The 16,869-nt window shown below is 40.5% G+C and overlaps 1 protein-coding gene across 10 annotated transcripts in view; it reads right to left on the bottom strand.

Annotated features, from left to right (window-relative positions):
- Positions 1-16,869, bottom strand: part of mef2d (myocyte enhancer factor 2d) — a 57,316-nt gene that overhangs the window by 4,755 nt on the left and 35,692 nt on the right. For 2 of the 10 annotated variants that reach the window (XM_057339190.1, XM_057339191.1), the window contains exons 4-12: positions 16,513-16,647; positions 12,568-12,769; positions 11,439-11,495; positions 8,810-8,988; positions 8,081-8,110; positions 6,484-6,598; positions 5,997-6,201; positions 3,517-3,585; positions 277-327 (exon numbers count right to left, since the gene is read on the bottom strand). In XM_057339190.1, coding sequence (XP_057195173.1) covers positions 277-327; positions 3,517-3,585; positions 5,997-6,201; positions 6,484-6,598; positions 8,081-8,110; positions 8,810-8,988; positions 11,439-11,495; positions 12,568-12,769; positions 16,513-16,647 — 1,043 coding nt within the window. Of the gene's footprint in view, positions 1-276; positions 328-3,516; positions 3,586-5,996; positions 6,202-6,483; positions 6,599-8,080; positions 8,111-8,809; positions 8,989-11,438; positions 11,496-12,567; positions 12,770-16,286; positions 16,422-16,512; positions 16,648-16,869 lie in introns of all 10 variants that reach the window. The other 8 variants (XM_057339192.1, XM_057339193.1, XM_057339199.1 and 5 more) reach the window with 8 other exon arrangements.

The raw sequence follows: 16,869 nt of genomic DNA on the forward strand, positions 1-16,869 counted from the left end.
TGATGGAGGTGCAGGTACTGTTTCAGTGTGTTCTAATGCAAAACAGTAAGAAAGGCCAACTCAGCAAAATCACTGACAAAGACAAAGCCCAGCTTCTTACAGCCAAACAGCCAAAGACTGATAGAGAGAGCTAGAGGAAGAACAGACAAGAGAGCGAGAAAGAGAGAGAGGGAGCGAGCGAGCGAGCGAGCGAGGTATAAGCGCCATTAGTGCATATACTGTAAAAACAACAAACAGAGAGGGACAGACAGAGAGAGGAGAAGCCAGATACAGTACCAGCTGAACCCTTCCTCCCTGCCCAAGAGTAAGCTGCCCTGAGAGGTCACACTGCAGAGAGAGAGACAGGCATCCCACTCTAGCATCTACAGTAATAAACATCATATCTCAAACACACACACACGACTACATCTAATCATCTACAACAGTTTGACTGACAAAGACAGACATATATTCAAAGACTGTTGACATGGACTCTTTAGTAGATATGCGAAAGCACTTAAGAGTATTAGAAATATATATATTTTTTTAAAATATATAAAATGTACATCGAGTTGGGTTTAAAAGTTTGGAGCTACTATTGCTACACACAATCTACATTATTTTGAAAACGCAAATCATCTCGCCAATACATATATTTGTAAATTGCAGTTTATACTGTGGACATGTTGGGGTAGTTGACAATAAACCGTACCATGTGTCCAATGGTGTAACAGCAAAACTTTAGAAAAACTATTAATAATTTATTATTTTATATGATTCATATTTCTTTTCATAATATAAAATAGCAGCTTTTTTCTACCTTTTTCACACCATAGGACAGGTTTATATGAAAATATTATTGAAATGTTTACATAAGTTATCGAAAAGTAAACTGAAGAAATATTTACTTACAAATAGTTTTAATTTGATAAGATTTGTGACCCTGACCAAGTTAAGGGGAAAGTTCACCCCAAAATAAAAATTCTGTAATTTATTCACCATCGTTGCATCATTCAAAACCTGTATATGACCCTTTCTTCTGTGTAACACAAAAGAAGATATTTTAAGAAATGTCAGTGGGGGCCAGTATAGTTTAGAAACCAACTTTTTTCAAAATATCTTCTCTTTGTTTTCTGCAGAAAAATGAAAGTCATACAGGTTTGGAATGAAATGAGGGGGAGTAATGATGACACAATTTTCATTTTGGGGTGAATCATCCCTCTTAACTTCTTTGAGGCACACGAGATGCTCTTTGGAACATTCTCAAATCATGCTGGGATAACATGGATCATCAGGTTTTGGACAAACGTATTGAGTCCATGCCCGCTTGAATGCATGGGATCATTACATCAGCAGGGTAACACACCAATTTAATAAATTTTGAATTCAATTTAAAGGGATACTTCACCCAAAAATGAAAATTCTGTCATCATTTACTCACCTTAAAGTTGTTCCAAATCTGTATAAATGTATTTGTTCTGATGAACACAGAGAAAGATATTTGGAAGAATGCTTATAACCAAACAGATCTTTCCCCCCATTGACTCCCATAGTAGGAAAAATTACTTTATCATTTTATTTTGTTCTGTTGAACGCAAAAGAAGACATTTTGAAGAATGTAGGACAGGAAACGGTTCTGGGGCACTTTTGACTACAATTGCATTTTTTCCTACTATGGTAGTCAATGGGGGGCAAAATCTGTCTGGTTAGAATCATTCTTCCAAATATCTTTCTCTGTGTTCATCAGAACAAAGAAATGTATACAGATTTGGAACAACTCGAAGGTGAGTAAATGATGAGAGAATTTTCATTTTTGGGTGAAGTATCCCTTTAACCCTTCACTCAAATTAATGTCAAATTATGCATTCAATTAAAAAAATGCAAAAGAGAAGCACTAGTGGTCTAAGACTTTTCAAGCCTACTGTATACAAACCGGTTAGTGAACCCACTAGAGAAATCTATGCACACGTTGAATCCAAAATAATTATTCAACCTTCATGCATAGCAGAGTGAATCTTTACTGTCTCTACAGCACCGGTCAGAAGAAGCCTGACCGCATTGGCCATAATGCTCACAGAGGCACGACGCAAAAGAACATGACTTGATGACATGGGAACAGAAGACAGCGGGGAGCTCTCACTGCACCATTAGCATTTATATTAGAAGTAACAGGGAGCCAAGCCAAGTGAGACATAATGACAGGTTCCTCGGGCATAATGAGAAGGAAATTCATTTGACTGTATATGTGTGGAGAACGCGGCAGCTGGTGCAAAGGGAGAGGGGCATACTGATAAAGTGCAAAGATATGAGGTGTCAGCATTACTGATCAATGAAATCATCTCGCTGGCAGATGCTGAGGATGTAGCATGTGCTGTAAACACAGAAACCGTGTCTATACTTTAACAGCATTAATATTGTCTTAAAACTGAGAGTGAAGAGTCTATCAAATATGGAATGATATTTAAACTGTGCTTATGCCCCCTTGTGGTGCAAGAGAGAAACTGCGGTTTTATTGACGGACCTCAAAATTGAGTTTATCGCCACAGTTCTACCATAGTAGGAAAAATTGCTTTAAACATTGTTCTTTTAAACAAAAAAGAACATATTTTAAAGAATGTAGCAAAGCAAACAGTTCTGAGGCACTTTTAACTACCATTGTCAGTGTTCCTACTATTGTAGTCAATGGTGGCCAAGAACTGTTTGGTTACAAGCATTCTTCCAAATATTTTTCAATGTGTCCATCAGAACAAAGAAATCTATACAGGTTTGGAACAACTTGGGGGTGAGTAAATGATGACAGCATTTTCCTTTTTGGGTGAACTGTCCCTTTAACAGTAACATATTGCTAATGTATTATATTGTAGTACTCTAAAACTGTTAATTTATAGGCTTTGCTGTCAGTACAGTTTATCGAAAAACATCATATTGTGACCTTCTGCTTCAAAAAACGGGCTAAATTATATAACAGGTGTGATGCTAGAGGTTATTCAGGGCAGGACGGGCTGGTGTGATGAACGTGTGGCCAGGCAGAAGGTTACACACGGATGGATGAAACCCGGAGAGTCCTGACCCACTTGGGAGGACATGACTGAGATGTCTGTCCTACTTTTGACTTCCAATTTCTACCTGCTTCATTTCTGTGTCGCTAATGCTCTATATTCATTACAAAACAATCGAAAGCTTCTATAAATCTGTTTACGTCAACCACAGGACACCGGACGAAAAACAAGAAAGGAATATATATATATATATATATATATATATATATATAGACACATAGAACCACGCACTGATGCTATATTTGGAACGAACAAATAGACTGATGAGATGGTCAACTGTGATGCGACAGATCGGATGCGCGCACACTTCTGTGCCCGGTCCGAGGAGGTAACCATGACGACTAGGGCTGTGGCAGGGGATAGACAGGACACCAGCACATAATAGGCTGACACAGAGCACCCACAAAATATGACTGGCTAACACAGAGAGGCCACAGATTGATTGGCTGATACGGAACGCCCACAGGGCTCTATTCACCTGAGATTAGCAGCCAGACCAGAGATGCAGTGAGCCATCTCTCCGTTCTGTTTGTCTGAGCCCCACATGCTGTAAACAAACGAGAGAAAGCAAACATACACACGGCAGGTTAGACCTGCGCCAGAAATCAACACATCTCTACTCGGCATTAACAGAAGAGCCCCCCTCCAACAGTCATGCAAATGAGAGCGTAGCACAGTGCTCACCCTGCTGTTAGCAGGCATTAAAGCCAGACTAGTACATCTCAATGTTCGTGCCCCATAGGGAGCAAAGGGGAGGGCAGAGATGAAAAAGAGACAGAGAGGAGAGAGATAGAGAGAGGAAAACGTCTGTGCGCGCGACCCGTGAGAGAGTTATTTAGGTCAATCTCTGAGGGAGAACACGCAGGCGCTAGGTTTCGTGCTACAGATGATCGCTGGCCTCTACGGTCATTACTTCTATTTAAAAATGTTGACGCAAGAGCTAATACGAGATCACGCCACCTGCTATATTGAATGTTCACTGAAGGCAATGAAGAACTGTGAAAAAAAGTAAAATAATTCTCACTACATGGACACGTTGTGCTAATAATGTGACGTAGCGGCACTTAGCCTAAGGCTAATGTAAAGAAAGAAAGGGGCAGGGAAGGCATTCAGATGTTCTGTTGCGCCCGGAACATTAAATTAAGACCTGAAAATGAAACGCTAAAATCAGGAGGTCTAGATTGATTCACAAAGCTGTTAAAACACTGCAGAGCGACACTAAACGCAACAAGATTAGGAAGGTGCTAATAAGGTTAGACACTTGTGAGGTAAAATTCATGATTAAAAACACCATAATTTACCACCTAGTGAGTCTCTTACAGTTGTCTACCTACAACGTCCAAAGATACTGTCTAAGAAGGGGACTAAATAGGCAGCTGCCAGAGTCTAAAATGATTGTCAGTTTAATGCTCAAATGTATCTATACATAATTTAATAAATATTTTAAGACTACATTCAAAGACCATTTTCAGTTTTTCTGAATTTACCATTTATAGATTTGAGTTTAGGTCAAATAATAATTTTTGTTTTATTCTGTGAACTACCAACAACATTTCTCCCAAATTTCAAACAAAAATTATGTTTATGTTTGCATTCATCTGCAGAAAATGAAAACTGGAGAAACAGGTTAAAATTAGCGATGCACCGATACCAGTATCGGTATCGGCCGATACCAAGCTCATGTACTCGTACTGACACGCCGATACCTCACGTGACATCGAGGAATCCAGGCATTTCCTAACAAGAAATTAGCGCTGAACAGCTAACGTAACAGTTAACGAAATATTCAGATACTGTTTAAATATGTATTCTGCTTGTTTTGCGTTACCATGTGTGAAAGAGCGGTGCGGTTGCGTGTACTGAACGCATTGTGCTTGTGGAGCTTTCAGCGCCAGCGTTTCACTGCACGAGGACACGAGCACACAAACAAACACCATTTGCGGCGATCCGTCAAAATAAAAGTCCGGTTAACTTAAACAAACGCTCTTTGCGGCGTCCCGTCAAAATAAAAGTCCGGTTGACTTGAACAAGTTATAATACACTCATATTTTACCACACCACCCCCCTTAATTTTTTTAATAATTTGACCACAGAGTATATTGTTTACTTTAGTAAACTGAAGTAAATGAGCTAGTAAATTGTGCTACTTAGAACTAGAAAATAGAACTTGATTAAAAAATAGTACTTCAATTTAAGTAGACCTAAAAACAAAAGAAAATGTACCAGTAAGATACTGGTTTATTAACATTATTGTACATTATACAGGCATCGGTTATAGGTATCGGTATCGAAGAGTACAAGAAAAAAAATATCGGTACTCGTACTCGGTCTTTAAAAAATGGTATCGGTGCAACCCTAGTTAAAATAACAGAAAAGATGCTCTGTATTTTTTCAGACCTCAAATACTGCAAAGAAAACAAGTTCATATTCACTTTTAAGCAGTACAACAGTAATATTTTAAAAAATATCTTTTTAATGTGATAACCTCGTTATTTTGATCACAGTTTTGTGTCTTTTCCATTGCTGTTGGATGACTTTACGTTACCCCTGAGGTTTGATTTTGCTGAAATTCAACAGACGCTGAACTGGAATGGCCACATTACATCTAGAAATGCAGATTACATGAACATTTTGAATGGTCTCTTAATTTTACCCATGGCTGTATACGCTTGCAGGGGAGATTTAACCTTAAAAAAAATGAGATCACCTTTAACTTTATTGAAGACCAAGATTACACATTCCAGCATCTGTCTTAAAAAACTACTGAGGCTTATTAAATTAAACCTTGTCTCTACACTGCATACAGAAACAGGAAGTAGATGTGGTGCATGTGGGCTCACACCATGGACATGTGGTTAGTGAAAAATCATGTGCAGGTGTGAGTATGTGTGAGAGTGAAAGAGTGAGAGAGAGAAAGAGAGAAAGAGAGAGAGGGTTTGTGAAATATATTATACGTACACAAGGTTACTTAGGGAGGCCAGAGTTAGCTGCTGTGGTTGTTGTTGCTGCTGCTGAGACTGTTGCTGGGAAACAGATGGCTGCTGCTGTGGTTGCTGGGATACTGATGGCTGCTGCTGCCAAGTGGTCATGTTGCTTGGCAACAGTGCACCCGACGGCGTAAAGGCCTGGAGGGCTGTGAGATCTGCACTTGTTAGCTGGTACTCTGTATGAAAACAAAGCAGAATGTTTCCTAATATATAGTTTCCTTTCATATTCAAATTAAATGTCATAAATCTAGCTTTGAAATAAAAAAAGATGTGAAATAAAAGAGAAATTTGTGAAAAAATTTAAAAAGGGTCCTCCAAACCTCCATTCGATTCAAAAACTGGAACTGTCAACATGTTCATATATATGTATATATACATAAAAACAAATAATCTCTCAAGTGTGCGCCAGACTGTGGAGTGACGAATGTCTCGGCTTCTGACTATGATGTCATTTTCACCTGTGTTGTAGGCGGTAGGCATGGAGAATGGAGTCAGGAGGCTCGGCGTTGCCACGGAAACCACCGGTGTGGTAAGAGGCTGGGTCACTTGAGAGGTGCCTATCCGCTGAGCATTCTGGAAATTTAGAGAGAGAAAGGGTGAGAAGTGCATGAGTTAACTGTCCTTACAAGGGAACAATAGGCACCAACACAGCATCACAAGCCCGATAATTTTACATCTTTTAAAATTCTTTTATATAATCTTATCAACAAATTCTTCAAATTCTAGATATTCCTGAGGATGAAACAGTTAGATCTTAGTTCTATCACTCTATATTAACAACATCTCTCAAGAGCTCTAATCAAATTAAAATCTTTTTTCTAATACTCTAAATATTTCAGATTTTTTCTGTTTTCCAGCAAATATGTAAACATTGTAAAAACAAGATCAATTTGCCCAAGAAGCAACATTTAAAAAGACTATAAAGCTATTCCTAATCCACTGGCATTTTTCCCCTGATCTGAATATAAACCTCATTAATTTCATTAGATTTAAATTTACAAAAGTAAAAAATATGCTTTAAAATGCCAATGGGTGAGTTCACGAAAAATAATGGGATCGTTCATTGAAATACAATAACTACTCATACTCATGTCTTCTCAAACCTATATGACTTTGCTGTATGACTTTAAAACATTTTTGAATGAACGACCGTTCCCTTAAGGTACATCCCCTGAAAAACAAGTATTATCTTATGCAGTAAGAAATGCTTCTCAAGTCAATTATTCTAGTTTTACAGATGCTTGAACTACATGACACACTGTAAAAAACATGTAATGTGTCCGCAGGGCAAACCAGTGTCAAACATTACTATTCAGACGTCCTGATGACTGTAAAAATGGTTTATAAAAACACTACAGTAGCATCAGTCAACTGACTCCCATGATTCATCAGTAGTAAAACCCTGGATGGCTCTGCGCATGCATGCAGATGCAGAGATGGGTGAAGCATCTTCAACCTCAAATCTAAATGTGCATGCACTACACTTAATGTGTCATTGGATGACAATCATTAGTGAAGATAGAAAGAAGTGAGACAGGAAGAAAGAGACAGACAGGTGAATTGATCTGTGGAGTGAGAGCTTCTGCTTCAATGCTTTCTCTTCAATCCAGTGTGTCTGACTCATATTAGATCAACCCATGCATGTGTGCATCTTGCCTTGAGAATGTGTGTGCGCGTGTTTGTTTGTTCTGCCTTGAAATGCCTGTGCATTCATTTAATACTGCGCAGTACGCACAATAATCAAGCAGAAACAAACAGCACACCTTTAACTCATTCACAGACCACTTATTATTAATCTTATCAAAAACAAAGCATAATTCTGCACTTCAATCCAATAAAGAAATCAATGTGTGTAAGTGTGTGTTTGGTTGAATAATAATCACCAAAATAGTTTATAATTGTGGCACACGCTGTAAATGAAAGTGTATCAAGCAAAACATTGACCTCCAATAAAACACGATGTGACATTCACTGCACATCATCCATTATAAATGTTCACCAAATGTTGTCAAAACGTTCACAGCACAACAGCCAAAAGAACTGAGCTGTATTCACCTCACTCACCAACTCCAGTTCTTCATCTGTCTGCGAGGCCAGAAACGAGAAAACAGAGATTACACACAGACCCCGTTTACACCTGTTTTAACATCTGTTCCGGCTGATCCGATCACAAGTGGTCAGGCGACACTCAGCCCCTGACGCCTGCTAGTGACACATGTCTCCTATGACATTGACTAACTTGTGATCGGATTCCGAAGGTAGGGTCACTCATTTCATGACTGCACATATTGCTTACTACATCATGTTGAACACACGGTATTTTACTATTTTAATGCAGTGGATGATTGACAGTTGAGTAGGTGGACTTTCACCTAGGATCAGGATGGATTAGAATTTACACCTCGAATGTGATTGTGGTCACAGAACACTTTTACACACACCTTTTACAACTTCATTTAGCACTGTTCACAGACTCCAGAGATGGATCTCAATACAAGGTGTAAATGAGGCCACACACAATCTGAAGTGTATGAATCAGTTTATCTGACAGCTTTATTCGCTTCCCTCTCATAAGTATCTCATGTTTCTTGTGCGAAGCTTCTGTGTAGAATCACACTGACAGGACTCTCAGTCACAGTCCAAATATGAACAAACGCATCGCTTCAGGGCTTCACCAAAGGAGCACCTATCAAACCTCGTTGTCATTATGCTATAGTATGGCACAAATTGAATAGTGTTTTTTGGCCCAGTCGTGTTACCGTAGTGCAATGTGAAAGTGCTCACCAGCTGCATGAGGCCTTTGCCGCTCTGGGAGGTGATGACCCGAAGGTCCGGCTTACGACTGTTCACCATCTGAGTGCTGGGCGGAGGGGGAGACTTGGTCGGAACTACTTTCCCCATGCTGTTGCCGTTGGAGACTGAAAGGAGTCCTGGGGAGGCCCTGGCACTGATGTAACCATTGGCTACAGAGGGGAGGAGGAGAGGCAAAAAGAGAGATGTCAACAGAGCACTGGTACACGCAAGAAAAACCTCATTTGCTGTTTTTATCAGATATACCATACAAAAACTGTATGCTGCACACACGATCACATATTCAGATGCAGAAACACCATCGTATTTTCTGTTTTCCATAATTGGTGTTGATGGGAAAAACACAATAATTGCCCACCAGGGAAAATAATCCTATTAACGTCTCCCTCACGCTGGCAGATGTGTTTTCTAACACTTTGTGTCATAAACCAAATCCTGTGTTTTTTCGGATTACAACTCTATTATGTTGTAATTGGAGGATTAATAGCGACTGGTTTCGAGTCTTGGAGAACCGCATTCCTGTAAACCTAATTCGTGCGTACGCATGCAAGCACGCAGCGCACGCACACAAGGTAGGGATCAGTATGTATGACACTAGTTCATCCTGTTCCACGGCTCTTTTCCCAGCTTTGTTATCAAAATATTTGCGTTCCATTTTGCGTATGATGTCGCAGTACTCGTAATGCCTGATCTGCCTGCTCGAATCAAAGTACGCAGTAGTGTTTTCAAAGGAAGACGATCTGTGTTTCGTGTACAAAATCTCAGCGAATGACCACCAGAAAGAGCCAAAGAGAGAGCGGGACAGAAGGGGACATTCCCAATGTTTTCCCACATTCTGGAATTGAATATCACTCTTCTCTCAGCAAAACACAGCACGTCACTCGCTACTGCTATGGCAACGCGCTGATGTCTCAGGCTGAACAGAAATATCCCTAATATTTTTAGAAATGCTATTTTTACTTTTATACTGCTGTACTGCTTCCGAAAAGTATCTGCATGCTTAACTGAATTAAAACCAAATTCTATCAAACGTAACATGCTCTCCTAATGAATCATTTATGAGCTTCAAACCAGAGAGAGACATTTGCTTCAGTTAAATATTTTACCCCATCTGAGCTCCTGTTACAGGGCAACAACAACTGTGTACCGACCGTGCGCACGCAGCGACCGCGTCAGCAGCTCTGAATGGAAAGAGATTGCAAGGGGAGCTGCAATTCTCTGGCAGGAGACAAGACACATGCTCAGCTGTTCTCTGCCCCAGGAAACACAGATTTAACTTCTGTCTGATTTCTGGACGGGGGTGGAAACATGTGTAGAAACATGCTTGTTTATGTTCTACACGCTTGCGTCTGAGAACATGCTAGATAATACAGTGGACATGAGTATATGTATATAAGAGAAAGTTTTGTTTATGTTGTGTTTGTAAAAATGCGTACAAGTGTTGGTTGTATGACTCTGGTCTCTATTTATCTTTACTTCAAAGGCCTGACTGCTTTTTTCTTTCCATCTCTGTCCAATGCTCGCTTTCTCTCATGGGAATGGTAGGAATGCTACGTGACGTCAATACTGACATTCCCTGAGCAACAGCTGAGAATGGAGGGAAGGGAGGGGCAATGGACGGAGAGAATGAGAAACAGACAGGGAAAAGAGTTTGGTAAAAGTTTCCTGGGAAAACTTTTATTCACTTTATATATAAATAGATTCGCAAGAAAACACAACAGGTGCTTTCCGGAGGCCACTTGTTTCAAATCCATATTATTCTCTTTTTTGCAGTGGAATCTGTAGTGATTCATAATACGAAGCACCAAAAAAAGAAATAATTCACCTGTTTATACAACTTGAGTTACACTTCTAAAGCTGTACAATGCTTTGTGCAAATACGCCCTTGTAAATCACCATCCACTTTCAAAGCAAAGAAAAGAACTGCTTAACATTTCATTTTGTTTCACAATAAGACATGGGACATAATGAAATGTTCAATTTTAGCCAAACTATTCCTTTAAAATGCTCATGTGTTTGTAAGGATCAGAGGCCGAAGAAGTTTCAGCTGTCAGGAACTGTCAAGATTGACAGGAAGGAGAGAGGGCGGTGTGACAGAAGAGGAGAGAGGGCTATGCTGGTTTACACTGGATATCCAGAATGTCATGAGTGAAACATTAAAAGAGCATAAATATGCATGGCTCAGAAATGGAATAGAAGAAACAAAAAGGGAAAGATGAGGAAATGGAAGTAGAGAGTAGGAAAATTGACATGGCTGCTGTTGACCCATAGCATTTATGTCACTCATGCCCATGGTCCCATGAGAGTGTTTACAGGCATGCTTGGAGAGGACAGCGTGAGCCTCAGCTGTCACAAACGAACAGGTGTGTAAGTGTACGGTGGATGTCCGAAAGCTCACTCACTGTGTCTGGAAGACCTTCACGGTGCTCAAAATCACAGCAAGATCAAATCTTATCGGACGAGACTGAAATAACCTTGCACCTCTTTTGTGTGCTCTTCGATTTTAGCCAGTTTGACTCAGACTAATGCATTATTCAGGATGTTTGGTGAAAATCAAGAGGTGTTACTGAGGCCGTCTAGATGGTGAGGAAAAAAGACTTACCCACAGGGCTCGGGCACGCGCCATTTGAATTGTTGAGGTCACCTCCCAGCAGAGCACCTGGACACAGGACAGAATAAGTATAGATAACAGACTCTAAATCAAGACCTAAAGTCAAAAATAATCTTCTAAAGATAAAATTCTGGAGCAAATATAATTCGTTTATATGCCATATTTAGAACGGGTATTTTAGGTGGTCGGCCACTCAGATTGCCGTTCACACCTGCTATGAACATGTGTCTCAAAGCGTCTCCAGTGAGCACTTGTGTTGTCTGAGATTTTGTTGGGGAGGGTCTCCGATTTCACGACTAAACACGTAACTTAATGTCAGCGATACGTTTCAAAGTGTAGCGAAGATATCTAGTAAAATCATGTGGGCTTTATTTTATTAATTCAAAAAGTTCACCCAAAAATGAAAAGTCTCTCATCATTTACTTACCCTCTTGTCATTTCAAACCTGTATGACTTAATGTCTTCTGCAGAACACAAAAGAGGATATTTTGAAGAATGTTGGTAGCTGAACAATGGCACTTCTTTTATATGGACACAAAACCAACGCAAGTCAATGGATATCGCTGTTGTTCGGTTACAAACATTATTTAAAATATCTTCTTTTGTGCTCTGCAGAAAAAAGAATACAGGTTTGAAATGACGGGTGAGTAAATGATGACCGAATTTTCATTTTTGGGCAGTTGTTATAAAACTATTATACAGGAATGATGCGTTGCACAAGCAAGCATCATTTCCATCGCTGAGAAATCTAAATTAGGCATCGCCCACCTGTGATCGAGAGACCGGAGACTAATACCAGGTCTTTGATCACCTTCTGTCAATCATCAACGTTTTCAACAATTTAAAATAAGCAAATAAGGCCAAAAATCAGCTGACATGCAGTAAGACAATTATCGGTACACTATGCGACCACTCCAGAGCATAAAGGTATGACAGCGACACTGATTCACAGCTATGCATAAATCAGCGGCGTGTCTCAGAGACAGCTGCTCTGGGTAATCCAACACCCGCAGGGCGACATTATAACTGCAAATACACAACACGATTTACTACCTCCTCTTTCATGTTGTGCTTACTGGTACCCAGCCCCACTGACTTGCTCACAAATTTTCACTCTCACCTGCACTAGCAGGTCTCTGTGGCAGGCCTGGAGACACCGTGTTCCTCTGGTGCTGCGGTTGCTGTGGCGACAGCAGACGCGGGTCTGTGAGTGTGGAGGTGATGAAAGAAGTGGTGACGAGGCTGCCGGGATTGCTGAAAGGGCTCTGATTGGACACCGGAACTGTGACTGGCATGGAAAAGGTGGGCGCCGGCACTGTGGACTGATAAAGCACAGACAGAGCGAAATGGGTTAGCGATGTCACTGCACGTGTGCACATTGAGACGACATCTGCTCACGCAAACGCCAGTGCAACTGGAAACACACTGTTTTAATAGCATGCAGTGACCTGTGCATACATCTCCAAAGCAGAGCACGTGAGGCACGTAAGGAGTAGAGTTATTTTCTTAAGGAATGGGTCAATATTGCAAAAAATGCATTTAAAGGTGTGAATAATCCAGGCTGGAAATAAAGGAACAAACAGGAAATCAAATACGTTCTAGATTTGAAAAAATAAAAAACTATAGCAATAGGTGTGTTTTTCATAGGTCGAAATGATCCTAATAATACAATAATAAACAGTGGTGTGTGATAGTTGCATATATGGCCCTAGGTAATAACCCACAGCGTAGAGAAGACTTTTAAACAAGGGCCATGTGGCTGTGACAACTCTTGAGTCAGCCGATCGTTGTTCTTATGCTTTCAGAAACACAATTAGGCAGCTTCTGCAGTCAGTGGACTCAAACTGTCCAGATGCTCTGACGGAGACCCATTTTCCCATGATCCTCAGCAAAACCAGGGCCTCTAAAATTAGAATGTGGGCCGCACTAGGCCTCCAGTGTTCTGGGGGACCCAGTTTGATAGAGTTAGTCTGGCTGTACCTCTGTCCTTTTCTCTTTCTGAGCTGCAGTAGAAAAACTTCATTTGAAGTGCGTTGATTATGGTCCCTTAACTCGCTCAGAGCCGTCTGTGGGGTTTAGCCTCCTACAGTGTTGCTATACAAAAATTTGAGAAACCAAACAGCGATACTTCACTAGGGGCCCTTCGAAAGCAATAGTCTGGGTTAAATACAAGTTAAACTCTATATTGATGTATTACAAGGGAACTGATTTAAATAGATTGGAAGGGCAGGCTTTACTAATCTGACTGTATTGTAAATCGTGAACTCAAGCAACGGTCCATTAGTAATCCATGTAGCAAAGCATACTATTGGCTGAGCCAGCAACTAGGTTCCAGCACTGCACTCAGGCCAGGCCAGGCAAGGTGAGGGGGTGGGGGTATGGGGGACGGTTTAGTGCAAGGTGAGCAGCTAGTTTTAAATATGGAGCACCAAGAATCCATTTACACGGGCAAAAGAAATCTAGCGTGCTATTCTTCAAATCTAGTGTGGAAGTTTGAATCAACAATTCGAGATGAATGCAAATGATCGAAGATAATCTCAGTCTAGACACATGCAAATAGACTTTGACAAGGCTGACACACTTGGTACTAAAAGAGATTGTGTTGTGTTGAGGAAGAGTGTGACTGGAAAATGCAACGCAGATCTCTATTGGGCAGTTCATCTTTCTGAGTGATTCTGATTGGCTAATGTTGGGGGGAGGTGTTCAACAGTGATGAACTGTCATGTGGGCTAAAAAGAGTAGTGCAGAGATGATGTATTTTTGTATGCAAAACCCGGAAGTGAGTTAGCATTTTAGCACTTCCGGTTCCATCGCCCTAAAGTCAATGGGTTTTTGATGTACCTCAATGGCGTGTTATTCTATGACATAAAACACACCTGTTATAACACTCTCCTTGCCTTTTTTCAAAGCTTCATCGTGTCTTAAAAACGGCGGTTGCTAACAAGATGCTAAAAGCGACTACATCCTTTGGCGGGGACGTTAGACATCATGGCGCATATAAATCTCACAAATAATGCAACATGGGCACAAATCTCTAAAAACGTGGATGGAGATTCATTCACGGAGTAATTACCAGGGAACACGTTTTTAATAAAGTTTGAAAAATTTGTCGGAGGTTTAGTGGTGGTGATGTTGATATCGACCGTAGTATAGTCTGTTCAGAGCCTCATGTTAGCTTTTTACTTCTGCCGATTGTATTTAGCCTTCATAAATAACAAATATTGTGTTAATCTGTAAATATTATTTTCAAAGACAAAATGTATAAACATCACAAACCATAATCAGAGCTTATTTTTTGCAATCTTCCAAAGGTTTGTGGAAAAGCCTTTCGGTCGAAGGAACCAGTGCCGCGCTAACTTCCGTGTTGGCGTACAAAAATATGTAATCTCTGTACCAGTCTATTGAGTCACTATTTCAAGCTACTTCTCAATTATAATGTTTGAAAGATGTAAATATAACGTAATTCAGTACATTCCTTTAATATTACTTTGAAATAAAATAAATAAAATATAAAAGTTCTCTCTACAACAGTGAAGTCAGACAGTTAGTGGGGAATATCTAAAAACTCATTACAAACTGATCATTTTCTGGTCTGTTAAGTAGAGCTCGTGGTGCACATGGTGCCGGGTGTCCCCAGTGAGAGGGATTAAGGTTTTAGCCTAGCTTCCTCAGGCACTTATATTGGGATTATGGGGCAGAGAACGAGAGATGCTATATGTCTCTGGGCTCTGGATCCATGAACGGACAGTTAGGTTGAAGGTGTGTAGAAAAACAGACTTTTTGTCAAATTACAATTTTAGGATCTTTCCAAATCATTCTGTGCAGGTTGTCATGATACAAAATTATGAAAACGAATAAAAAAAAACCAATATGATACAGAACACACCTCACTATTTAAAACGTTTCCTTAGTAACAGTTTAGGGTACTACAAATATTAACTAATTCAATAAAACTGTGGCATGTTATCTTTGTGTATTTCGCAATTAAATATGTATACAGAAGTACTTTTTTTTTTCTTCAAAGTAAACAGTCAGTAATTGAGAGAATAATAAAGAGCTTGACTTTTGACATCTCTACAAGATGCTGTAAACTATGAATTTCTATTCCAATTATAATTTCGAAGAACGCTTACTTTACTAATCACATGGCGCTATCAACGCCAAAGTCACAGGTTCAAATCCCTGGCAACACCTATATTATAAAATGTAGCTTGGATGCACCCACTGCAAGTCACTATGCATTAAAGCGTCTGCCAAACGCATAAACGTAACCAATCTTTGCTGCCCACATCACGTTGAATCATGTTCACACAGAAGCGAAACGATGTTAAGGCTATATCAAACTCAGGCCCACGATACGCAGAGATAGTGAGCAACGTGTTCCTGTTTCTCTACCCCCAGAGATGAGATTCCTTATGCAGGCCTCATGCATAAAGCATTCTTGACAGCGCTTTAATGAAAATCATCTTCATCGACGCCTGAAACGGGACCCAGATGAGTCAGAAGTCTATTCCTGGCAAACGCGATACAAGCGTCAGTCGTCATGGAAAACAACGACTCGCAGGATGAAAACCACTACAAACCAGGCACAGCGCTTCAGCGTCGTTACGAAAACCGGATTCTGAGGATCAAAACAGCAACACCGCCTGCATGTCACCACCTCTAACTGCCCTCGCCTTGCCTAAGCACACACATTCAGAGGGGATTTAGGGGTGGTGGGAACAGAAAGGGGGTGAGAGATGGTTGCTGGGTGCTCTGTGAGTTGGTTGCCGGGCCGACAGCAGGCTGTGTGAGTTGGTTGCCGGGGCCGACAGCAGGCCTCTTCACACGGGTACTCACGAGTCTATAGCTCTGCATCATTTTATCAAACTCTTCGTCTATCTTTTTGTACTTCTCCTCTGTGCGAGGCGTGAGGGAGAACGGCTCTTCGGGGTCCGGACTCTCTGAATCCCGGTGCTCTTTCTTGTTCAGAGCCTTTGTTTATTTCCAACACAGAATGAGAGAGAAAAACAGAGGGAAGAAAGAGGAGGGAGGTTAGAATGACAAGGTAAAATTGAATACTCACTCCGTAGCGTTTGAAGAGGATGTCTAGCTCTTCGCTCTTGCGGTATTTGTCCTCTTGCAACGGACTTTGGTCGATCGAATCGTCCCCGTCTGGCTCAGGGCTGTTGCAACCGTTAAAGCCTTTCTTTCTCAATGTCTTAAAGCATTCAGAACAGAAGAAAAGGAGACATTTCACACTTAGAAACAAATGTCAATCACTGATTTATTAAGCAAATAAACAGTGGACTTTATTAAATGTACAGCTAAACATTTCATATGGGTGTGATGAGGATAGATTCCAATATACACCGTGAAACAGCCTACAGACATGGGTGGGTTGGAAATAAGTTGAGAGTTTGGGGTTTGAATCTCAATCCAT

This window comes from Triplophysa rosa, linkage group LG8, assembly GCF_024868665.1.
Source record: "Triplophysa rosa linkage group LG8, Trosa_1v2, whole genome shotgun sequence".
NCBI classification, from domain to species: Eukaryota; Metazoa; Chordata; class Actinopteri; order Cypriniformes; family Nemacheilidae; genus Triplophysa; species Triplophysa rosa.